A 26,357-nucleotide genomic window follows, 5' to 3' on the forward strand; every position below is an offset into this window, starting at 1 on the left:
CTGACATGGTTCTCCCCATCATGCAACTTGTTGCGGAGAGAAACATGGCCAACCTTTAATCATATAAAGCATATGCCAAAAATGTGAGTCACTATATGGATTTTACTCAATCTGCCTCACTCAAAAGTGATTTACTAATTAATCGATTATGCACGGAACATTTAGTTTCAGTTATGGTGTTCCAAATACTCATGGTGTTAGGATGACTCACTTTTTTAAAATATGCTGATTTCCCTCATTTGCAAAAATGTCTTCATTGTATACTGACTTCTACTTTGTCTTTTTTTAAATTGTTAATCTCGAATTTAATATAAGGTCCAGCAACCCCCGCTACCCTTTCAAGGATGTGCAGTACAGAAGTTAAATGAATTCCCTACTATTAACCGAAATAAACGTCGGATCCATTTGAACTGGGGCTGCTGACCTGGAGATTTTACTGCCAGCCCTCACAGTTCAAATGAACCGTTGTTCTACCACCGTCAATAGCATACTGAAAAATGGTCATTCATTGTCAGATCTCCGAGTTAAAATGAATGGGACATCGTTTGCTGTCAATCGGTAGTGAATTCATTAATAAGGGGCAACCTATCAGCAGATTCTCCCATTTACTCAAGATATCAAATTCAATGTTTTTATTGTTAAAAACACTATTGGAAGTAAACATCCAGCTGGACTCAAACGCATGAGACAGAGCGAGAGGCAGGTTGGGGACCAAGGATTATTGACTTGGATATGAACACAGTCCAGCTCAGGGAAACAACACAAAACACCTGATTCCAAAAACGTGGACGGGGCAGGAAACTAAAAAGATGAAACATTGATAATCATCGTGGTTTAGCTTTCAAAACAAAGTGACAAACTGGCAACAGACTAAAACAGATGGGTATGTAAGGGTTAGGCTAATTACACACAGGTTGATTACGAGAGGTAAGCCTGCCATGTTGAGCATAAAAAAGACAGCAACCCACCTAAATAAATCAGGAAATTACAGAAATGAATACCGCTGGCCACGTGACAAAGACAGAATTAACCAGTCAACCTTATCATGCTCCCTCTTGTCACAGAGTAAGCAACTTGTGACAATTTGACTCATCTCAATGAATCCGGAATTATGCAGCCTAACTCTTCCTGATGGTTCAGTCAAAGAAATGTCGGTTTGGGCTGCATACTTCTTGTATTCTTGCCTTTCCCTGGTACTGACCTCTCTTTATTTTTTACCCATTTTCATTTGTTTTTCCATATCTTGTTTGTCGTGTGTTGGTGTAACATCCTAGATGCATTTGCGCCTTCCCCAGGAGATGGTTCTGCTGGAGTGGCTGCAGGTCCTGCAACTGATGCATTTGGTGAATCTGGTGGGTGAAAAATAATGCCTTTTGCCCACGAACATTCGTACATATATACTATATATATATATACATACATCAGAAACACGACTAAAAATACATAATAATGTATAATATACATAAGAGCTGCGATGATTTTATTGATTATAAAACTCATCGACAAGTATTTTTTAATACATTCATCGTAAGCTAAAAATGCCTAAAATCTCTAACTTTAATTCTCTGAACAGTAATATAGTTTCTTATTTCTGTAGTCCTCAATCTAATCAGACTGTTTGGCTTTGAAAGCGCATTCACACTCCAACTTTTTTTCAGTTTTGGATTTCAATTCCCATTTACAGCCATATAACACAAGAGACTAAAGATAGAAAATTAGCTGGCTGCTACAAACTACAAACCTAAAAATTGCCCAAAACCCTATCTTTGAGTCTTGGAACAGTGATTTAGTTTTTGATTTCTTGAGTCCTCGATGTAATCAGACTGGTTGGCTTTGAAAGTGCATTCACAGTCCAGCTTTTTCCAGTTTTGGATTCCAATTTCCATTTACAGCCAGATACCTACACAAGAGACTAAAGATGGAAAATTGGCTGGCGGCTACAAACTTACATATTTACATATCATTAACATTAATTTAAATATGTTCATCTATATTTGCTGTTCCTTATCAGATCAATCAACCAACCAATCAAGCAATCAAAACAATGAATAACTTGCTTTATATAAGGGTCAGTAGTGGAGTAATTACAATAATAATTGATGATTGGTACGTATATACGTACGTACTGTGTTATTATTGGAACTACAAACAAGTTTTAAATTCAGCCACACTCCAAATGCCTCCACTTCACCAGTAATTTTCCTCACCAACATGGATAAATGCATTTTGCATGGTAGGCTTTTTGAACATTCTAAATTGCCCCTAGGTATTAGTGTAAGCCTGAATGCTTCGCCGTCTCCTTGCACGAGACGAGGTGTAGGGTGGTAAAATTGTCCTTTTTGACCAAATATTCACTTGAATTGTCCACACATACAGAAACAATTTCATCTGACTAAATGAACAAAATAAATAATCTGAAAAAAGCAACAAAAGGTCATATCAGAATTTTTTCCATTTGAAATTTCCATTTTTCCTCCATTCCAGCAAACATGAATCTTTACAGTTTTTGTCTAAAAACATTTATATATAGGTTTTAATTTTTTTTTTAAAGAATGCATTTTGAATTGTATTCTGATAATTGTCCTTACTAACCTAAAAAAATACTTGTAGCACCATATTAAATATTAGTGTTAATTACATTTAAAATAATAAGACTCAAAGCTCATTTTTGGGGGAAAATAATGGTTTGTGTAATACCAACTTGCCTTAATTTTATTTCCAAGTCTCACTAAGATATCCACAAGCAACTTACCTTTGTGATATATTCATGTTTTACACTCCCTTCCCTTCTTCTTTCATCACATCCCTCCTAACTCCTCACCTCCACCCCCAACTGCTTCTCCTGCTGAAGACCCTTTTGCTACAACCGAGGGGAGTGCAGATATTTCTACAGGGCTGGACCTGTTTGCTATGAAACCCACTGACACGGGTGCCACCGCCATCACCCCGCCTACCTCTAGTGAGGAGCCGCCCATCGCTACCCCTGTCGCCGCCCCCGCTGCTGCCCCCACCCCTTCTATCACCGCCACAAATATCACCACAGACACCACCACCACAGAGTCTGCAGCTGCTCCGACTCTAGATCTCTTTGGTGGTAAAGTCCTCTCGCTTTCATTAAGCTCTCCCCATCACTCTGCATTATGATGATGATGATAATAATATTGTTTGAATTGTTTGCGCTTGCTCTTGAGGTCATTAATGATGATGTTGGTGAAACTAGATCATCAGTCCTTTTCACTCAAATTTCTACACAGTGACCCCTATATACTATTATTATTGTAGTTTTTCAGTGATATTTCATTGCTTTGAGCCTGATCTTGTTGAAGTGAGTTAAGGAGCTTCTTTTTGACGAAATGATTGCTTTGTTGTCATCTTTTGGCACTTTGCAATCATTAATCTTTGCCATTTACTACCTTTAGCCATGAATAAGGGGACACTGTGTATATATTTTTCATCATATCTTTCCTTAAACCATCGGACTAAGCACCTTGATCAAGCATGAGAAGCAAAAGCAAAAAAAAATAATTCATATTAATTGCCTGTTTTGTTTTGGCCAATTGTTTAATAATTTTTTTATAGTCATTCCTATCTGTTGATCATCAAGTATAACTCTGCTTGCTGTGATTAGTAACTAAACAAAACACAGAAACCTCTAACATTTAGCCTAACCTCACGCATGTACAAAACAAATCTGATAAAAATAGCTGGCAACAAGTCATGAATAGTTTGTACATTTTGCACTTTAAGTAAAAGATTGCGTAGTTTCCAAAACTGAGCTGAAATACACCAAAAAAATGATGCTTTAAATTCCAGGTCAATATATTGAATAGAATTTGAACTCAAACTTGGGAAGTATAATCAAGTCCATCACAACATCTTTAAACAAATATGAAGCTTTTGCAATTTTTCCTTCGGATCGTAATCTGACATTTATCCACTATATTTCTTCTACTGTACATTGCATTGAATATCCTTTGACCTCTCTCTGCTTTCCTTCATCTCTCTAGTTAACTCCTCATTGTCTTTGCACTGGACTTGAAATCTCAATGTACATACTATGATTGTGTGTCCTAGATGTGCTTGATGCTATGCCTGAGCAAAGTCCCACCACCGAATCTAAAGCCGCCACCACTCCTAACGTAGACCTTTTTGGTTCAGGTACAAGAGCTAAAACCCCATGTATCTGTGTGTGAAACCTGCTCACTTGTTCTGGTTACCATATATCCACACCTCAGTCAAATAATCCATTCCTACTGCATATTTTGGTTTATCCAAGTGATATGAGAGCTGTGCATGAAAACCACAAGCATTGTGTTCCCCCCAGAGGCTGCTTACTTACCTGAGCTGTTTCTACTCGCAAGGCTAATACGTTTCTTTGCTCCCCAACCTCCACCATTTTCTTCTTTCTCACACTCTGCCTCTTGCTTGCGTTGGTCGATTAGACCTCCCTGCTGTTTCACGCGGCCCTTCTCCTTTGCCTGAGCCGGCTCCATCTGGAGACATTGTCACTGGTGAGTTAAGGTGCATTACTTTTATGGCTTTGCTTCGCTCTTCTACATTTTCATGAAGGGTGTAGCAAGCCTCCACTCGTCGACACCAGCCCTCTTTTTCTAAGAAGTGGTAAAAATGCATGAAGGTCTCCTTTCTTCCTTTGCTTCCTTTGCTATAGAATGTTATCCCAATACTTTTGCATTAGCAGAAAACATTCCTTTATATCAATGTGCCATTATCTACTTCTCCTTCCTTGTTAATCTTCCTATTTCAACCTGTTATCGTTATCAGAACCTGTTCCAGCTTCTGATGCAGCTCAGGTTGTTTCTCCAACACCTGCTCCTGTTGATGATACTGCCATTGAGGCCTCCTCTCCACCTAAAGAGGAGCCAACCCCAGTTATTGACCTACTAGGTATTTAGAAAATCTTACACCTGATATTCTAGCGCAGTTGTCGGGAACCTTTTTGACAAAGAGGGCCATAAACAATTCATATTTTCAAATATTATTACTTGAGAGCCATACTCAGAATTTAAAAGTAAAAATACATGAAAATGTGAGCATTTATTATTCATTTCACCACTTTAAAAGTAAAAAAAAGTGAATTATTTTGCCAATATTATTTTACTGTCGCTAATCAATGAGTATCAATGAGAGAATGCATGCAGAAGAGTTTAATTCCGACGTGTTGCTCCCATTGGGATTCTTACCCTAACCTCTCACCAGTGGTTCCCATATTTTACCACAGTTCGCGGAGAGCCATATAAACCTATCAAAAGAGCCACATATGGCTCCCGAGCCATAGTTTTCCTACCCCTTGTTCTAACGTCATCGGTTTGATGTAACACAATTACTATATTGTTTGTTTATCTAAATCACTACTTTTTCTATATCGTAAAGTTTTTAGTCCTTTACAATACAAGTCATTATTTGTTTAAATTATAGTTTAACTTTATTTCTATACACTTGGGGATTTTGTTCCACCCATAAACTTACAAATTAGTCATTATAAATGTATACAATTATGTACTTGTTATTTTATTTAAAGATTTTTCCACATGTAATGAATTTTAGAGAAAACATTCCTCTGTATTAATGTTCCATCTCTTTCTCCTTCCTTGTCAATTTTCCTATTGCTTTTAGCAACTTATATAGTTTATATATTAACTTGCATCCTTTGTTTAATTGTGGATAACCCTTCAGACTCCTTCAGTGGCACTGTGAAGGACACGCAGAGCTCTGCACCTGTGGAACCTGGTGGAGACCTGTTGGGAGGTAGAAATCTTTAGCGTTACAGTGCAAACGTATTTGTTTCAGAGATAGCGTGTTGGCCTCACAGCTCTGGGGACCTGGGTTCAAATCCAGGTTGGTCCACCTGTGTGGAATCTGTCCCCCTAACCCTAACCCACTTTCCAAAAGCACGCATGGTAGGCTGATTTGACAATCTAAATTGCCCCTAGGTATGAGTATGAGCATGAATGGTTGTCTGTCTCCACGTCCCGTGGGACCGGCTGGCTACTGATTCATTTTTTTGTCATTTCCTCATAATGCTTGATGACTTTTTTAATGATATTAGTGGCCCGAAGTCAGCTCGGATAGGCTCCAGCACCCCCCACGACCCTAATGAGGATAAAGCGGTTCAGAAAATTAATGAAATGAATGAACCAAAGACTACATACACACTATATTTACACCGGCAACTGAACATCTTGTCATTTATACATGTATTGCATATATTATCAATGTTAAGTTACTTGTTAAATATATTCAATTCACCCACCTTTATAATTGATTAATGTTTATTGACTTATTATTTAAAATACATACTTTATATCACCCAATTTGTTGGTATTGTTATATTCTCTTTCCATTTGGTGCTGGGTTTTTTGTTGTTCTTTAAAGCATTACAACAATACAAAATGCTGTGTAATGCAATTATGCAATTCCCATTATGTGTGAGCATTAATCTTTTTGACTTAAAACAAATTAATGTATAGTTATTTTGACTAGACAAAGTTAGTATCTTTGCTTTGTGTTTAGAAATACAGATATTTCTTTATATAGAGTAGCTCCGATACCATTAAGTCATGACTACTATGTCATATTATTTATTGATTATTTGTGTACTTATTGGTGAAGCTTTAAATCATACTTATGTAATGACAATAAAAGTAGTCAATTCAAATCAGTCTTATTTTCCTTTGCTCAGACATCATGGCTCCCACCCTGGCCCCGGCCTTGGCCCCAGCTCCAATGCAAAATGATCTTCTTGAGTCAGGATTTGAAGCACTCGGTTCACTTCCCTCTCCGACGCCCCCTGTGCCAGCCGTGCCAATGTTACCAGCCACAACTCAAGCTGCAAAGACCACAACGGCGCCATCTGGTAGCTTTGATGCTTCAAGTGAGTTGCATTCAATTCATGTGACGTAAACCTTTCAAATCACCTAAACATTATCATTTCCTAAATGTGTCGTAAATCTAAAGGTAGCGATTGAGGCATTTGCCCCAAAAAGGCTGCTTGTATTATTGCTCAAATCTTGTCTTGTGCATGGATAACAACACTATATAACAACACGCTTCTATGACTGTTGCTGAGTGCTTATATTTACACCTTGCCTCTGTCTCAATGATTGATCTGATTTCTGTCCTATCTCTTAAGCACATTGTGCTGTGCTTTCTTCTGCCTTACACATGCTCTCTTATGTTTCACCACCATCCCCAACTTCATCTTTCTCTCGTTCCTCTCTGCTGATTTCCTTTTGCTTGCTTCTTCTAATATGTAATTGGTGAGTTGAACACCACAGTGCATTGCAGCATGTGCACTTTTTCCAAGTCTGCCTCACATTTAAGGATTTTTTTGCATGTTTTAAATGTAATCACAATCTTTAGTTGTTGTCTCCAGCATGTGGCATAATATTCGCTTTTTTAGAATCACCTCAAGTGGGATTTTTTTTGTCCACATGCCATCATACTGTTGATGTAGTTTATAGTGCCATTGCATGGTAGTAGTAGTTTATGAAATGATTTTGGAACCATACTGTACAAAGTAATTCACATTTTGTTTACATGTTATCCAGATCAGAGTCCCTCTGCTAATGCACTTGTAAAAAATGTGGATTAGATGACAATACGCTATAAGTATTACTCTTGCAATATGCTGTTTCTTTTAGAATAAAGTATCGTTTTTCGCCCCTGACAGTAAAGATTTAGGCAAAACAATGTTCCACATAAAAAAAAAACATGGTGACACCTAGTTTCAAATTAGCACTCTATTTAAAAATAAACAGAAATAGCTTGGCATGTACAATTGTACATGTTGCCAATTAGTACTGTTTTCTATCTCTTTATTAAAATATGGATCAATCCATCTGGCTTTATATTTTACTAACATTCCTGTTGCTGCTGGATTGTTTCCCTGTTTTAATACTGCCTGGATTTGCATTTGCCCACTGCCTGCTTTCTAGTAATATTTAGGATTATCATCCTTGTAATCCGCACTGGATTTTTGATGTGACACCTTTCCCACTCTCTCTTCAAGTGTTTGATGGATTAGGTGATTTACTGATGCCCGCAGTAACGCCGCAGAGCACCGGGGGAAGTACAACAGGAAGTGCAGCAGGGAACATTGGCAGCACTGTGACAGTTGAAAACATTTCAGCTGTTCCGCCTGCAACCCCACCACCTACCAAAACCATTGGGGGGGATCTTGACTCTTCATTGGCGAACCTGGTTGGAGGTATTTGTAGTGTAGGGTTTCACTATCAATGAGATTAATGGAAAAAATAATTGTTGCTGTTCTTTCTTACTTTGTTCTAGACCTAGGTGTGAAGAAAAAGTAAGTAATCTGTCTATATTACATTCCTAATTGCTTTTTTTGTGTGGTTTGCATTATTTGCTATTGTATATTCAATTTGTAACAATGTATCTGGTTCCATCATTTTATTGAATTTTAATTGTGATGCATGTTAGATGGTGGGTTGTTTAAGTAATTCATTAGGCTATCTAATAATAATAATCATGTAGGGACCCACAGAGTGAGAGGAAGTTGACTGGAGGTGCCAATTGGACCCCTCATGTGGCCCCCACAAGCTGGACAACCCCAGGGGCCCCCATGGTAAGAAAAAACAATGACTAGACTTTACAGCAAGGGTGTCAAACTCAGGTTGGTTCACGGGCCGCTTTAACTTGATTTCACGTGGGCCGGGCCGTTTTGGATATAATACTTAGATTTTTTAGGCCCTGAATATTCAGTTTTTTAAAGATCTAAAACAATGTTTATTTTAGCTTTTTTTAAATATAAATATATATATATATATATATATATATATATATATATATATATATATATATATATATATATATATATATATATATATATATATATATATATATATATATATATATATATATATATATATATATATATATATATATATATATATATATATATATATATATATATATATATATATATATATATATATATATATATATATATATATATATATATATATATATATATATATATATATATATATATATATATATATATATATATATATATATATATATTTGAGTTTACAAAATGATTTTTGAACTAAAAACAAAAAATTGATTGAAAAAAATGACAATTATTGTATAAAAGAAGGGAAAATCAGGAAATATAATATGCATCGATACTCTTCATTTTAATTTGATCCTAAAACAGAATGTCGGCACTCATTTTTCACATTTACTTTCCCCGGGCCACTCAAAATGATGTGACGGGCCAGATTTGGCCCCCGGGCCGCCACTTTGACACCCGTGCTCTACAGTAAAACCTCATATCTCACCAAAACGTGTAGGGGACAAGCAAACTACGTACATCTGTTCATTTATTATACAAAATTACATTGAGTAATTTGGTGAACTACTTTCAGGCTGGTGGAGCAACACCACCGGGTGGAGCAATCATGCCACCTATGAATGCACAGTCTGGTTTTGGTATGGTAAGTGCACACAGTTGTGTTAAGAAAATGGTTCTGGTGAAAGAAAGACTGGTTCAAATCCCACACTGAAAGTAAAACTAAAAAAAGGTTAAGAAAAAATAGGTTTAGTTTGTTTTGTAGTTTTTTTCAGTTACATTAGCATTAATAAATTGTAACCTCCTCTATACAACTTAAATATCTTTTTAAAAATGTATTTAATAATTGCACATTCTTGTAGCAAGAAGAATAATTACAACTATTTGAAATTTAAACTGAGTCTTTTTAAAATTATTGGGCAAAAGTAAATTGTTCTTTAAAAAAAAAATACTGAACAATTACTTCAATGTTGTAAGTACTGCATTTCTATATCGTTACATCCCAATAATGGTATTTTTTATCCAAGGGACATCTGCAGTACAAATGCTGTGTTATACACTAAATACACAGACTGTCTATTCAACAAGGTCTGCAATAAATGAATTGGGCTTCTCAACTTTTTGTCTATGTGCTTGGTTTTCTTTATTTTTAGCCTCTTGGTTTTTACTATACGAAATGTATAAACTGTGTTCAGGCTGCTGCAGGAGGGGCAGGAGCTCCCATGATGCAACCCATGATGGGTCAACCAATAATGAGTCAATCCATGATAAGACCTCCCTTTGCTGGCATGGTCGGAGCTGCACCCGGAGGAGGAGCAGTGCCCGGAGCTCCGGTAACAACATACCCAAATGCCTTGAAATTATAAAAGTCAAATGAATAATTGGATTTCTGAACAATTAAAATGAAATCATCATAAAACCTTTATTAACAGTACTGGCATTGTAATGTATATAACATTTAAATATTCAGCACAGTCATGTTACATTGATAACTTTGGTTACTAACTTTATTAGGAGGCTTATTTTTGGATTGTAGAGAATCCTCAAAAAATCCCCAAATTATGAAATACAGGTTCACTAATTTGATATTCATGTTAATTCTTTTCTTGCCATTGACAGCAAAGGATGTAACAGTCATTTTTGTTAGTGGTGGTGGTTTTTAAACGTGTCCTGTTCAGTCCTTTGAATCTAAATGACCTGAAATTAAAATATAATGCAGGGGAGTTTAGAATACCTTTTTGAGGTTGTTTAAATTGTGTTTTTTTGATAATAATATGCAACTAGAAAGTGGGCAGAGATGGAGAAATGCAAGGAGGAATTTATTTGAATACCGTATTTATTCGAGTATAAGGTACAAAATGTTGTACCAAAAAACTGAAGCAAAGTTCATGTTATACACGAATCCCGGTGAAACACTGCCCTGTGCCGGTGAAAAAGTATTACTGTAATTAAAATGACTGGAGTGTCACTTTAAAGCAGGGGTGACCAAACCGGTCCTCGGGGGCCGCTGTGGGTGCAGGTTTTTGTTCAAACCAATCCAGCACAGACACTTTGACCAATGAGATTTCTGCAAAAAAACAAGAAGCACCTGACTGCAATCCACTGATTGCACTTGTAGGATTCCAGATTGGTGAAAAGGTGTCCTCTGGATTGAAATGAAAACTCGCATGCCCTACGGCCCTTTGTGGAAAAGTTTGGACACCCGTGCTTTCTTTAAAGCCTCAAGGGCTGCAGTGGGGGCAGGTTTTCATTTCAACCAAAAAGGAGAATACCTTTTCACAAATCTGGTGTCTTAACAGTTTAATCAGTTGATTGCCGACAGGTGCTGCTGGTTTTAGAAAAAAAACGAGTTGGTTAAACTGTCTGTGCTGGATCAGCTGAACAAAAACATGCACCCACTCCAGCTTTTAGCGGAATAGTTTGGACACCTCTACCTAAAAGCAACAGTTACCTTATGATGGCTTTAAATTCATAATGCGGTGAGCCCAGAAAGCCTAATGTTAAACATTTTTAGGTGTTGGGAGAATAATGTTACCCTTCATGGCGAGTCAATTTAAAGATATTGATTTATAGATTTATAGATTGTTTTCTTTTCTCACAGCTTTCTTCTGCACCCGCAAGCCAGAGTCCCAAAAAGCCCAAGGATCCTCTGGCAGAGCTTGACCTTAAGGACTTCTTATAACACACATAATGAAAGGTATGGTGTGAACTCTTTATTTTGCAGACACATATTACGACACTAACATTTTCAAGATAAAGCAACATAAGGAATTTATATAGTTCAATTTTAATCTTGTAAATATTATGACTTTTCTTCTTGGACTATAAAAATGTATGACTGCTTGTCATTTTCCACGGCACACCTGTCCACCCCTCACGACACACCAGTGGTTGGAAATCATTAGCTTTGAGCAGACATGGGCAAACTACGGCCCGCGGGCCACATCCGCCCTGCGAGGCGTTGTCCAAGTGTGTTTTTTTTCCCCAAGATGGCGCCATCACGCGGAAGCCAGTGGCATTATCTCTGTCCACTCTTATTTGTTTTTCGTGTTTTACAGCCCCTCTATCTTTTAAAATTACATTTTAATGTCTTAATACATTCCTTTTTACTTTACTTTGTACATTTTACTTTAATGATGATTATTTATGTCGATATTTTAGTGTTTTTTTTTCTGTTTATGTTTCATATGTACTGTTAACGAATGCAGTTTTTTATTTGTATCGTATCTTGTGCTGACCCGGCCCATCTGTCAAATTTTTCAAGTCAATGTGGCCCCCGGGCCGAAAAGTTTGCCCACCCCTGGCTTAGAGTCACTGTCTGAACGCCCTATCGCAAGCAATCTGTACGATGTAGTCCATTTCGGAGAACAAAGCTCAATATTACTAGAATATTTGTTTTAGTAAAATAATGACAGTAGACATCGCACTTGTCGTTGTAGATTTTTTTCCTCGCCAGAGTCAGATGCTCCCATCGTCTCTCCCCCTGCGTCTGTCAAGATTTGAGGACGCCCTATCATTCTCTTTTGTCTGCTACTTGACGTGATTGAAGCTCCTCCATCCACTTCCTGTTTCCTTCTCCTGTGTGATGTTGTAGCACAAGCTGTTAAAGTGAACCATAGCGGATAATAAACAGTATGTATATGAATATATATGAGAAAAGAAGTCCAAGTGCGTGCTCATGTAGATGTTTTAATCTTTTTCGTCCTCAAGCAAAACTTCACATGAAACCCTGAAAATGTTCTCGAGTGCAAGTAAAAAAGGTGAATGTGCATTGGTTTAATTCTTGTGTTTAATGATGGTTGTACTTTGGTGATTTGAGTGCCACACAGTGTTGGGCCTTGCCTCTTTGGAAAAGGGGAGGAGCTCCTCTTTGTTGTACTACTACTAATCCAATTGGACAAGAGCATCAATGAATCCCTGTAGTTTGAGAATTCTGTTGTCTTGTTTACAGAAAGGCAAGATCTTAATTGATGTACATAGACTCCTTTGGTGATTAAAACAATTACTATACGTCTTTATTCTGTACTGTAATGTATGTCTGTTGAAAAGAAGTATCAACGTGATCTGTCATGAAATTGTAAGGAACCGTGTGAGTGTCATTCTGTCATCATTTAAGATAATAAGAAAATGATCTAATATTGTATTGTATGAAACAAGGTGTGTGGGCTTTTTGAGGTATTAGAACATAAATTTTGTGTTTCTTTTTATTTGTGGTTTATTTTTTGTGTTACTAATTTTAGTCAGGAGTCATTTATTTCTTAAATCATGTACTGTTGATGAAAATATTTTGCCGGTAGTGAGTTCCCTCTCAATAAAACAGTTCTACTTTTTCATGTATGCATAATAAAATCACTAGCTAATAATTCAGAGAAATACTTTGACATGATAGATTTAAAACTGAATATGGTTTGCAAATGGGATGGCATTTATTAAATGCATTTTCCCCTTTCTCGTCAATATTCGGTCTTTCCCTTGAAAGCAGTTGATGATGACGCTTGACTAACATATTGACCCACATTGTTATCCTTCATTTTTAAATTTCATGGGCGCTTTGAGTGTTTGTGTGTTCATATGAATTTGAACTGTTTGCAGAAGTACAGTAATACATCTCTGGCTTTTGAGCGGATTGTATAAAGCGTAAGGTTGTACAAAAAGGATCGGTTTCAGATTTAACATTTTCATGCACTGAGTTACAAGAGTTTTATTTTTGTTTATTTTGTGTATTGCTTCCCTTCCCAGTGCATGTAAGCCCTTTGCAATGCAATAAACTAAATGACAGATTTAATTGTTGTTATAGTACGCGTCATTTCTCTCATCTGTCATATTAACCTTTTGTATTTTGTCATTATCAAAATAGAACTGCTTCAGCAAGTTTGTAGGTGGTATTTTTGCTGATTTTTTTTTTCTTCATAAACTTTCTCCTAAACTACTACTAAAATAATATTTTATTTTTGATGCTACTTACAGTGACAATAGCTCTTCAATTGAAAATAAATGACCTGTGCAGTATGATGGTAAAGTGAAAATGATGGAAAATTGAAGAATTTCTGAGCAGGTTATTGAGAACTTTATTAAAGGGCAGGAAATGCTTCTGTAAATTTTTGAGAGTGATTGGATCATTGACTGAATATTCAGGAGGCAAAGATGGTTCTGTGGGATGTTTTTGGCGCACAAGGAACATGGTGATGGTCAGTTGTGAATGCTAGTCCCAAATTTGATGAACTCTGAACACGTAAAAAATCCAAATTCTTCCTCCTCTTTTTTTCTTTTAAGTTGAATGAAGGGTCTTTGCCATCCTCTTTCTACGTTTCAGTGCGAATTTTAACATTTTTATCATGCACTGAAGCTGAAAACTATGAGGCGCTCTTTGTCGCGGGTTAACTAAAGATTTAGTTATACTCACGAATACACATGCACCATTAAAATCAGAAGATTCGTATTTATTAGTTTTTACAAAATGTGTTTTTGGAACATTAAAAAACATTTTACTTCATGTTACATTTTCTTTGTATAGAACAATATTCTGACATATGCGGTCAAATTAAACCCTCTGCATGATGAAAAATAATTAAATAATTAAGTATATTATTGAAATGTTAAATCCAATCTTGGCACAAAAGCCTCAAATTCATAGTTACAGTAGTAAGCTCCCTTTTCCCTAGGAATAAAAAGCTTAGTTTGATAAATAAACACCATGTCTTCTATAGCACCAATATAATTATGTGCACACCAATGAAACCATGTCAACACATTGAATAAAATAGAAACGATGGTGGGACTATTTCAACGCAAGGTTCATTAGAACCATCTCTACTGAGACAGAAAGTGATAGAATGCTACATACATACAAAACACCAATTTACTAGAAGTTCCTCATTCATGTATTGATTATTTTCTAATCTGTTGGGTTTTTTTTAAATATACTTTATCTCACATAACTGTTTTACTGGGTCAAGTCATTTAGCTGATCACAATCCATTAATATGAAAATGAAGCCTCAATAAAAACAACCAAACAAAAATAACACCTTTAGACAATTTAGACACAATTCTTGAATTTTTTCTCTAAAAATCGAATGCAAAACTGCAGATCGGAATAATCCGTAAACACGTTTTTCTCGGTTGTTCTTTTTTCTCTCCTTTTTTAGCAAATAAATTAAAAAGCCACAGTTCTCTTTGATGTGCTATCGAGTTCCTGTTGTTGTCAACATTGAGTCTGTATGGCTGTTCGTAGATGAATGTGGTGGGAGGCACAGGCAAGAAGCGGGACGGGCACCGGATTGCTTTGCTTTCTTTCTGTGGGGACCTTGTTAGTGTCCTCTTGTGTTTTCTTAGGACACTTGACACTGACTTGAGTCCCCATGAACCCAATAGCAGATTTGGGCATACTTGAGAGGCGTTATCCTTACTGCAACATTGTAATCCTGCTGCAGCCCGTCACCATTAACATCCACCCACTGATGGCCAGAGAACACCCCGATGATCTTTCTCTTCCACTTCTTCTTGCCTGGCTCTTTGAGACGGATGTATACGCCAGAACCGCTTGAGCCAGGTTTGGCGTCGCAATACTGGTATAACAAATCTTTGGATTCCTTGGATACAGAGCAGAACCTGTAAACGAGGTTCCCCGGTCGGTCATCATCAAAACCAGAGAAGTGAATTCTTCCTGCGGGGAGCTTCTTGACCGAAGGAATCACACCCAGGTCCATGTGCTTGACTTTAGGGGCTCGCTTCAGTTCCAGAACCGCATAGTCGTAATCTGCAGTCAGTCCATCAGACACACCTTTAAACCAACCTTTAGGAACTTGGGTTTTCTTGACTCTTGTCCACCGAAAGGAAGGTTTCTCCTCTACTGCGCTGCGACGACTTCGGCTCTTTCTACCCTTTCCTTCCTTACCATTTCGACTCGATCCTTTCTCCTCCATTTGCTTGACTTCTTTAGCGCCGTCTCCTTTTCTCTTTTTGCCTTTCCCTCGCCCTCCTCTTCCTTTGCCACCTTTCCCTTTTCTCGATTTCTCCTTCAGTATACCAACGCGAAGCTTCTGGACGCCATCCAAGTAATCCTTTCCATCATGGATGCAATGGGCAGCGGTCAATACGTGTTTGGGAGACACCAGAACTCCTGAACATCCCGTGGAGATTTTGACTGTGGTGGAAAAGGGATATTTAGTGGAGAACTGCTTGTCGGCAATAGTAAAACGGGTGTCTGTGCCATACACCTCTCTTTTGTGACGGGACCGAGAGGACTCATTTCTGGACCAATTCGACACCTGTCCGAGACCTTGCACGGACACCGAAGTGTATGTGCGTGTGCCATTCTCATAAACTGTCTCGTAGGACAGGAACTGCTCCAGTTCCTCCAGGGAGGGCAACGGGAGACTGCGCTGGCACTCGATCCCGCATGTTCCGTTCACCTCGACTTTGGGGTGAGCTGAGAAGTTGGGACTGCTCAGAGGTAGCGTGCGCCTTTTCCTTACCAAAGGCAAATTCCATTGAGGCCAAGTGTACTCGTCATCAACTGATGCTGTCAGCTCAGTAGCGACAGCGGCCAGAACCAATATCGTCACTGGGAAGAGGACACGAAGGTGTATAGGGCCCATTTTTAGTTGGGCCTGGCTCTGAAAAATAAATATTGAGAGAAATGGTAAGTGTTAATAGCCACTCGATGCTTATTTCTTCTGACTTCCGTGCGGACAATGAACGTTCATTTCTGCGTGCATTGAATGAACGTTGAGCGCCACTGATGTAACTGAAATATATAGTGCCTTGCAAACTTTTCAATGTTTCGCCACGTTTTAAACTTTTTTAATAAATACAAAACTGAAAAGTGGGACGTTAAAATGAAAAGAACATCATAAAGAGCAACTAACACACCAAGTAGGTCCGATATACTGTTGTTGAGAAGTTTAAAGGCAGATATGGATACAGTCAAATCTCATTAGTGAACAAAAAGATTTCCCAAGCTGTAAACATTTAAAGGAATACTGCAAGCAATCATATTGAAATGGAAGGAGTATCAGACCACTGCAAATCTACCAAGGCCGCAAGACCGCAGAATTGTTTCATTCTTCATTGTACTTATGATTTTATAAATTTAATTGTTACTTTAACACAGCAGGTTTAAAACATTGCTATTTTTTTCTGATACGTCGAGATTTTCAACTTTTCTTTTCTCTAATATAATGGTTATTTTTCTGAAATCTCATCATAAAAGGATGAATAGGTCATGATATTGAATTGCTTTGGATAGATACGCATGTCACATTTAATATGTCTATGTATAGTGCTCCTATTATTTTATCATCATCTTCATATTATTAATTTTATTTGTGGTCGTCAGCAGTATGATGACATCATCATGTTACAATAAAGACAAGATACATTGTCGTTCTTCCAGATCAGTGTACATTTAATATCTATCCTGGTAGGTTCAGGGGCCACCCAGTGGCATAGTGTTTTTTCCACCTGACTTTGGTATGGCTAGCCGGTGTCTGATTCCCACTCGGTGGTGGTCTGATTGTTGGTGTGAATGGTTGTCTGCCTTCCTCTGTACACCATACAACTTGCGGGTGACCAGGCTAGGCTGTAGTGTACCTTTCGCCCAAACGCATCTGGAATTGACTTCAGGTTTTTGCGAGCCTGACAAGAACAAGCGGTGTTGAAAATATTAAATCAATGAATTATCGGTTAGGGGAGTCGCGGTAGAAGAATGGTATGGGACCTTACTTTTTTATGATCAAGGGGTTTAATTCTGGCCTTCGGCCTTCATGTGTGCATGTTTTCCCCACTTCTACGTGGGTTTTCCCAGGGTACCCCCTCCCACATCCCGAAATCATGCATGATATGCTGATTGAACACCCCAAATTGTCTGTAGTGTATGTGCGTGAATGGTTGTTTTGTCTTGCTATACCCTGATATTATCTGGCAACTAATTTAGGTTGTGATATGCTCCATCACCCCCACGACCCCATGTGAGGAAAATGAATGAATGGTTTAGGTTAGGTTTAGTGTGTCCGTCCACACTAAACAACTCAAAAAGCAGCCCCTTGTCTGGCCTGATGAGGGCAGTGTGTACTAGAGTTCTACACTGATTTTTTTCCAGAGGAAATTTGGTGGTTCAAGCACACCACTATCAGTTGTCCAGGTTTTTCTGCAAGGCTGCAATAAATGATTGGGTAGCGTTATTCATAGTCTATGGAGACACGGGCGACTTGCTAAGTTGTTGCATCAGCTTTATGGACAAGAGATTTATATGCAATTTGACTCACAGCTGTGGTTAAAATTGAGGTAAGGATGAACCATAATTCTGAGAATGAGCTCAACATTGGCTTGAAGGTTTGCCACAATGGTAAACCTTATGACCACGTCTGGTTTCCTCAGTACCACTCTTCTCCTGTGTCAGTAAACGACATCACACGTGTACCATATGTTTTATGTCAGGGCATCGATACAACCCTGACAACCTATGAAAGAAAAAGCGGCTTTGGATTCATGTTAGCCTAATACTTTTAACTCTATGTATAAGGGTTTTTACTCTAGGGTTGGAAAATTCCAACCATATCGTGATCTATGCTGTGGTCAGGCAGACAACTTTCAAACTCATGAGAGAAAGTCATTTTGGATGCCACTCCAGACAATCTGATATCTGCACTTTCCAGCTGGAGGATAAACCTCCGGTGGTGTGCGGTGTGGTGTGGCTTGGGGTGGGTTGGACCTGGTGGCTGCCAAAACCACATTCCGTTCCAATTATATGGAAATGCAGTATTACCTTGAGCTGCAACTCTGCATCTGTGCTTTAATGGTCATTGATTAGTTGAAAAGAATCTGCTGTCCAAAACTTACTTCCAGTCTGGAGTGCAGAAACTAATTTGTTTGAATTTTCTACATTACACAAACTAAAAATCTAATTAACCCAACAAAATTGACCTTAACCATAATATTAGCTGTAATGATATGGGTTGAAGTAATATTTTGTTTAATAAGTTGGTGAACTTTTTACATTAACTTTATTATTATTTGGCCAGGTCCTCCAAAAATGCAAAAAAAAAAATAATAACTTTAAGACTTGGCTGATGGGAAACACTCAGGTTTCCTTTAAAGAAGAAGCCAAGAAAATGAGCCAATTAAAAAAAAACATTAAAAAATGAAACTTCAGACAGTTGCACAACAGTCCTAATAATTGAAACAAAATGACCTTTGGTGTCTTTTCAACTTACATGTTCTCTGCCAGATTTAAACATCACACAAATACTGGAAAGTCTACAATTACTCTTCAGAGTGGAAAGAGATTGATGTACTGCTTTCATGGCTCTTACTCACACAAAACCCTCACTTTTTAGGTCAATTATTTTCCGCCCAAGTAAGATGAGCAACTTTGAGTAAATTAAACATATTAGAATTAGATGAAGTGTAGTCCTCTTGATTATAATGTAATTCAAAACAAGAAATTTGTACATTTATTTAAAAGTACACTTTTTAGGACTCCATAGATTGAATCTCTCTTGTAAGAACTATAGCCTATATCCAAAAGCAATTAAATCTATTGGAAGTATGTGAAAGTATCTCAAATGTGGGAATATTAAACCAATAAACACTACAAGAAATGAGAAAAAATAAGCCGTTAAGCATACCTGCTTGCATCCGTTAGATGGAAATGTCAAATCCGCAGTAGCTTGTTAGTTCTTCCTGAAAAATACACAAAGGGTGCCCTTTGGAAAAATAGTAGTTGTTACTTCATTCCAGGCGTAGTGGCATCAGTAGGGCGACAGCTCCTCTACTCATTGCTCCTCCTCCTAAGTGGCAGCAGAAAAGGTTGAAAGCACTTGATGCTGAGGAAAGAGGCAGAGAGGTAGGGGAGGCAAAACCAAATCTGAAAAGACTCTCCCCTCTCTGGTGACAAAGCCTTCTGCTAACATATGGGTGGAGCTAGAGCAAGTGGTCCAAGCAAGTCAATGTGTTGTATTCTACAAGAGCCACATAGAACAAGAGTTGTGATGGTGTGCAGGCTGCAATGAAAGACACGATAGGAGCATAATCAAGCACCATTCTGTCTTTGGGACTGAGAATTTGTTACATTGCGTTCAGCATGAGGGGTGGGGGTGTCCTAGTGTTTCGGGATTCCTACATTCTCAATATCTGCAACACATTGTCAACTAAATGGAGAGATACAATTATTATTCAGCCTTTAGACTTGAACACCTCCACCGGAGTGTAAGTTTGCACAAATATCGAATTTATTTTTTATCTAATGAAATACTTCTAACATATAATGTGAAGTGGGGCAAATTCCCATGTAGGAAAATGAAGCCTAGGAAATATTTCCAAACCGGAGGATGGGTAAAAAGCAGAGTGATTGCCCGAACTTTATGTTGACACAATTACGTCATGAAAATTGTAGGGAGGGAAATTCTCCTTTTTACTCGTGATTTTTATTTTTACTCAACAATGTTCACAATTTCTTGGAGCTGATGTTCTGAACACTTTATGAGTGACAAATGTGAGGTAAATATCCCATAAATGTGCAGAGGCAGCTAATGTTATGGGTAAATAAACCCAGAATTCTATTATTTATCTATTCATTAACCTTGATTTTTCTTTCATTTGAAAAATATCAATCTAATATTACTTTAATACTTGTTAGAAATAATGTTACTTTTCTAATGGACTTATTGTTGCCTGAATAGCATGTTGCTGTGCAACGATTACGCTATATACTGTAAATTCTAACATAATGTAATCTCTAAAAACTCACTGAAAAATCAGGTACTAAAAGATGCCACTTAATAGGCATAGGGTTACTATGGCTGAAAGTTGTAAAGCATACAAAAGTGGTCACCGGCCCAAAGACTTGCGAGCATAGAAACAAACAACCATTGACACAATAACTTAAACCAAACCAACACAAATAGTAAAAAGCCCAAGCAAGCACAGTGAATGCATGCAAAGCAAGATTCAGAACCCAAAAAATAGAAACTCTCAAGATGGTGTATGAATAATGGCAACTTGCTGTCCTCTAGACCAACATTTAGGAGCTATCATCCTTAGTATGGGTGGTTATACATACCAACTAACATTGCTCATGAAAGAAAAGGCGTTGTCTATTTAGTGCGGGTGCTTGTTCTTTTCCTTTTCCCATCAGATTCAGCTCCTGCTACTATATAAAGAAATATGTGGGTATGTAGCCTCAATTTATTTATGTAATTCTAACTTATGTGATGGTTCATGTGGACATGGGGCCAGGTGCACCTAAATGGTTGGTGTGAGGTGTCTTCCAAATTTGTACTGCTAGTTCAGCTGGAAAAAGTACCTAACGGGATTTCACAAGAGGAACCTCATACAGTATGTAAAGTTTGGCCGACATATTGGTTTATCTCCATTGCCTCAATCTGTAGCACTTGTGATTTTGATCTTTGCACCATATTTGTTTACAAGTACTGTTACAATGAGATTTTTTTTAAAGTGGCGGCCTGCAAATATTGAGCAGCATTACGTGTTTCATCTGGCATGAGACAAAATTAGACTCCTATGATGTCATTTTTGTTCAAATCTGAACTACTCTATACTGTACAAACCCCTACTTGAAAGCATACTTCCAACCCATCTGTTAATAATATTCCACCACTGATGATATCCGTGAGTAATCCTGTGTGTACAAGTGCTTTTTAAGAATTAAGTGGTGAGGCGAAGCCTTGGGTGGCCGGACACACCTGATGAAGTTAAAACTCGTGATCCGTGATAATTACATGTGAGGTTAATGACCATACGCATGGGTGGTTGTCCACATTGGGCAAAAACAATACAGAGCAATCCATTCTATTGTTTATGTTCCCCCATCGTCTGATTAGTATTCTACCAATCATGCTATGGCATACATTTCAAGGCAATTTGAGGTTACATTCTGGAGAGATTCTACCATACAGGTTTGAATCGAATCACTATCATACTGCGCGAGTGATGAGCCCGGAACGGAAACAACATTTCGGTCCATTTCCATCGAATAGTTGATATCTTACAATTGTTCCTTTTCACTGAACACAAGATCAAATACTGGAATTTGAAAATTATTCATTTATTTTCTACAAATTGTCAAATCAGGTTATATTTATTGGTGTACTATTGACACCAGGCTAAAACCACCAGCTAATGGCCCTGTCGTTGTAAACAAATCTTCATTAGAAAAGCCTCCTAAAACTTGTGATCTGAAGTTACTGTATTATTAGACGACAAGCCACTACCTTTTTTTTTTTAACTCTCCCTTAGAAGCCAATAGCTTTTAAGATACACATTATTTCTCAGGGTGAATTGTCGAACAATCTCTTTTAAACCACTTACTTTGTGTTAATTGTTCTGTACAAATAAATTTGCCTTGCCTAAGGAAGAACAATTAACGACTAACCATAAATGGTTTTAGACAACTTCAGAAAGAACGGACTGTCACAATGTGCTACTATGAAACTGCTACAGTAGTGCCATTAGCTGTGAAAACAACTGACAGCTGCTGTAACAGATACTATGAAAATTGCCAGATATATTTTTACAAAGTCACTTAAATTCAAAGTTAAAAGTAATGTACAGTAGCCAAGTCTCTATTTCCAGGCTTTGATTTTGAGAAACTCATTGAGTGAAATCTTTGGTCGAGGGGTCAGGCCTGTGTATTGAGTATAGAGGGGCTTTTGTACCAGCGATCACACCCTCATGGGAAGTACTCTCTATGCGGTGTGGTTGATACTTAATTATTGAAGGAAGAGTAAAATGCGTAAAAGGTGTCAAGCTCATTAAATTTCCATTGTTATTTACATACCCTTCTGTTTCAATATGACCTTTCAGAGGGGTTACAAATTCTACAGTAAGTACGTTTCTGTGCATAGCAGAAAGGCGAACTACACCATTGGACAGACTTCTCTAATAAACCCACTCAGAAGGTTGCAGTGGGCTACAGTTTGCTTTCACTGCCTTTATTTTGACAACTGAAAGGTCTTAGCAAAACTGCTTTCCTCTAAACAGACCACCATTGATAGGACAGCAATCCCTATTTTACAATCCTGCATGCACACGTGAGCACACATAGAGAGATAATTCATCAATAATCCGTAATTTTCTTGTCGCAAGACATTTTATTAAAAATACAGTCGTTATCATTGCACTGAAGTATATATTGAATCAGGATGAAATATCTATCCATTTTTTTTCCCCGCACATATGATTGTATTGTTTCAGTATCCCAATGGCCTTGTATGTTCTGAGTCAATTAACCCTTCACAGAAGAACACGCTGGGTGATATGTTGTTTTTGAATCACTTCCACAAGGACTGAAGATTTTTTCACGTTAAATGCACAACAGGTTTTCCACTGTAAATGTTTATACCATGTCTAGAATTACAATGCTACCATTATGATGTCCAGCAGCTTTATTCTTTAGCTGTTGCCATGATGTTGTTTTAACCAATGTAATATTTCATGAAGTGTTTCCCTGGGTGCCTGAGTTTTATAAAAATACTGATACGCAAAATAAAGACAGAATTTCAACAAATCTCCATTACTAGTTAAACATTTATATACATTTTCAAAGATAAATCCATTTTTTTCTAAACTAGATATTATTTAGGTATAACAGCTGTGTTGTATAAATATACTGTCAATCTTTTTGTACCTTTTTCCTTATTTATTTAGCCATTATTTTACTAGTGGTGCCACTAGATGTATTGCCATCTGACAAACTTTACATTTGAATGTTTTATTATTTTGTAGCAGACTTATAGACTCATTCCCTCTATATACCTAATGAATACTTATGATTAATTTAGTTGGTAAAACGGTTTACAATAATACCTTGTTTATCGCGGTGAAAAGGTTCCAAGGCCTACTGCAATATTTGAATAACTACAATATAGGGAAAGCGTTTTCATTATGTATTGAACTTATAAAACCTCTGTACTATTATTTACCTGTCGCAGGTAGACACAGTCTCCCAGTGGTGAGTAAAATACTGTCCTATTGTGACTTGCATTTTTTCCCCTCATTTCATCTTTGTATTATTGTTGCTGCACATATGCATGAGGACATACAAGAAATGCAATTATGCATGTCAGGATTATAAATTGACATATCAATAGTTGATTGTGTCAGACCTTGGGCTTAATTCACATTGTTAGAATGACCGAATCTTGATGTTTTGCTGTCATGTGTCTAAATTACGCATGAGATGTGCCATTGAGCAAATAACTTTTTGGGATTTCTTCAGGGTCTTACGGTAATGTATGTGGTGAGATTTTGTCAAAATACCTTATGGACCAATAATTATTGTTCATTTGAGAGGGCAGTCCAACAACAAATGGGGGTTGATCCTGCGGAAGGCAGGAGGTCGTTTTACTTGTGTGAGCTCATCCCATAGTGTCCAGTAAAAGCAATGGCCCCTCAATAAATCATTCATTTTGACAACCAACACCAAACAGAAACACACTCATGCCACCATGACAACAACTTTACTGCTTATTACAGGCTCAAGCTATTAAATGACGGAGAATCAAACAAACGTATTAAAGATAAAAAGAGGGCCCAATGAAATGGCTGTGCTTTCATGTGCAGGTATATTAGACATTAACACAACTCAGCAGGCCACTTGCGTTGAGTCTAAATTTATGTGTTTACATTAACTGACCATATTTTTCTCCTGCAGCAATAAAAACATAAAAATACCATTCCACATCACATGCTTGTTTGCATCTGTAATATTCACCACAGTTCCCTTTTACACTGAGAACAAGCCTCTATCTAGCAACTCAGCAGACTACCTGTTTGCTTTTTTCATGCTCCAGATACTATCTGTGGATGTGGGATTTCTCCTCATGACTGATGATATTGTTGTTTGCCTCTCAAACCCCCAAAGTATATTACGGCTTAGATGAGTCCTCTTTGAATTTGTATGTATGGCAGCAACATATGGAGCTTGTTAGCTGACTACTCTGTGACATGCAGAAGGCATTACATACAGTATAGCTCTGTATGGGACCAGTAGGCCATCAAACTATTATCAACACATAAATACTGACAGAACTGTGGGCTGGAAAAAGAAGGTGCAGACTGAATATCACAAGGCCATAGTTGGGTACTCGGACGTTTGGTGACCAAACGGGCGACCAAACGTCCGGCGACCAAACTTCCGGCAACCAAAGGTCTGGGCGACCAAACATCCGGGCGACCAAAGGTCCGGCCAGGGTATAGTTGAGCCTCGAATTCAGGTTTGGGTAGAAAATTGTGCGAATGAGTTTTAAAATGGACAGATGGATGGACAATGTGATTTGTAAATGGGGAAAATAGTGAAAATGTGTATCAAATATGATACAATGTTTTTTTTAATTGATTAATAAAGTAAGGTATTGAATTGGAAATTTTATTCATGATTAAATATTTTCAATTATTGCATATGTATTTCTTTAAATAGTATTTATTCATGGCCTGATAAATTAATGAATGAATGAATGACAAATACATTCATGAATGTTCATTTGATAATTTAAAATCTCATTCATTTCTTCATACTTTTATTCTTGCTTTGCTTGTATAGTTACATTTTCTTACATTGAAGTTCCATGCCACACTGACAAGGATAAGAGGTGTTTGTTGAAAATAAATGAATAAAAATTGTTTTCATATAATAAAACAATAATACTGGAACACTCAAACTTATTGTTAAGAGCATACCATGTTTTTGATACTGAGAGTGAAGGTGCATTTTTTTAGCAAAACCCAATGCCTACTCCTAATCCGTGGTGTCTGCACTGTGATTTAAGAACTGTTTAGACAATCTAAATGTGACATATATCTCTGACTGTTTACAGTGAGGATTTGGAAAGAGGGGCTCTTTTCATTTTACACTACCCTGCAAGAACATAATACTTGAAAGAGGAGGAAGGTACAGATAAATCAGAGGGATTTGTTGCGATAGTTAAGTGATGCTGTTGGTTCAAAGGCGTTTTTAATTTCCCATGGAAATTTTATCATTCAATCATGAGGAGGCTATCGAGACCAGAAAAACAAGTACTGTACAAATAAGTTGTAGAATATACCAAAGTTCAAAAAGTTAGTAATTAGTAAGTTTATAGATTTGAAAACATTACATAAGCCCACTACTGTCATGCCTTCATCAAAACACAGTACTTGTTGAGACACTGTGACACCTTTTTATTGCTGTGGTGGCTTCAAATACAACTGTTTTGAGAAGCTTCACTGTTACTATGGACAAACTGTCTCAATGAGCCTGACTGTTTTGCTAAAACCAAGCTTGCTCAAAACAGTGTGATTTCATCCAACTGTCTTTCATAATAGGCGGCACACCTTGATTTGTGGGTACAATTATTTTTAAATTGACAACTCACATTTTCCAAGGTTCAGAATTCAAATAACAACTATTATATTAAATGCATTTATGAGTTATAATATTATGTCAGTGTGACATACGTCTGCCTCACAGTTCTGAGCTTGAGGGTTCAATATCCAGTGGGTCCTGCAATAGTCTAGCCACCGAT

At 37.4% G+C, this 26,357-nt stretch overlaps 2 protein-coding genes across 20 annotated transcripts in view; one reads left to right on the top strand and one right to left on the bottom strand.

Moving 5' to 3' along the window:
* The window catches only part of snap91a (synaptosome associated protein 91a), a 46,307-nt gene extending 23,280 nt beyond the window's left edge, over positions 1-23,027 (top strand). Inside the window, exons 16-29 of one of the 19 annotated variants that reach the window (XM_077720255.1) lie at positions 1,275-1,352; positions 2,852-3,094; positions 4,075-4,158; positions 4,443-4,511; positions 4,783-4,905; positions 5,695-5,766; positions 6,701-6,892; positions 8,030-8,227; positions 8,308-8,326; positions 8,515-8,605; positions 9,411-9,479; positions 10,030-10,167; positions 11,436-11,531; positions 23,013-23,027. In XM_077720255.1, coding sequence (XP_077576381.1) covers positions 1,275-1,352; positions 2,852-3,094; positions 4,075-4,158; positions 4,443-4,511; positions 4,783-4,905; positions 5,695-5,766; positions 6,701-6,892; positions 8,030-8,227; positions 8,308-8,326; positions 8,515-8,605; positions 9,411-9,479; positions 10,030-10,167; positions 11,436-11,516 — 1,457 coding nt within the window. In that variant the 3' untranslated portion in view covers positions 11,517-11,531; positions 23,013-23,027. Of the gene's footprint in view, positions 1-1,274; positions 1,353-2,851; positions 3,095-4,074; positions 4,159-4,442; positions 4,512-4,782; positions 4,906-5,694; positions 5,767-6,700; positions 6,893-8,029; positions 8,228-8,307; positions 8,327-8,514; positions 8,606-9,410; positions 9,480-10,029; positions 10,168-11,435; positions 11,532-11,722; positions 11,934-23,012 lie in introns of those variants that run through there. The other 18 variants (XM_077720259.1, XM_077720276.1, XM_077720265.1 and 15 more) reach the window with 18 other exon arrangements.
* prss35 (serine protease 35) lies at positions 14,003-19,717 on the bottom strand. Its single transcript, XM_077720277.1, has 2 exons — positions 19,464-19,717; positions 14,003-16,451 (listed from the first exon to the last, which is right to left on the bottom strand). Exon 2 carries the CDS (start codon positions 16,431-16,433, stop codon positions 15,165-15,167), a length of 1,269 nt encoding a protein of 422 aa, XP_077576403.1. The 5' UTR covers positions 16,434-16,451; positions 19,464-19,717; the 3' UTR covers positions 14,003-15,164.
* Positions 23,028-26,357: the final 3,330 nt, after the last annotated feature.

This window comes from Stigmatopora nigra, chromosome 7 (genome assembly GCF_051989575.1).
Source record: "Stigmatopora nigra isolate UIUO_SnigA chromosome 7, RoL_Snig_1.1, whole genome shotgun sequence".
Taxonomy (NCBI): domain Eukaryota; kingdom Metazoa; phylum Chordata; class Actinopteri; order Syngnathiformes; family Syngnathidae; genus Stigmatopora; species Stigmatopora nigra.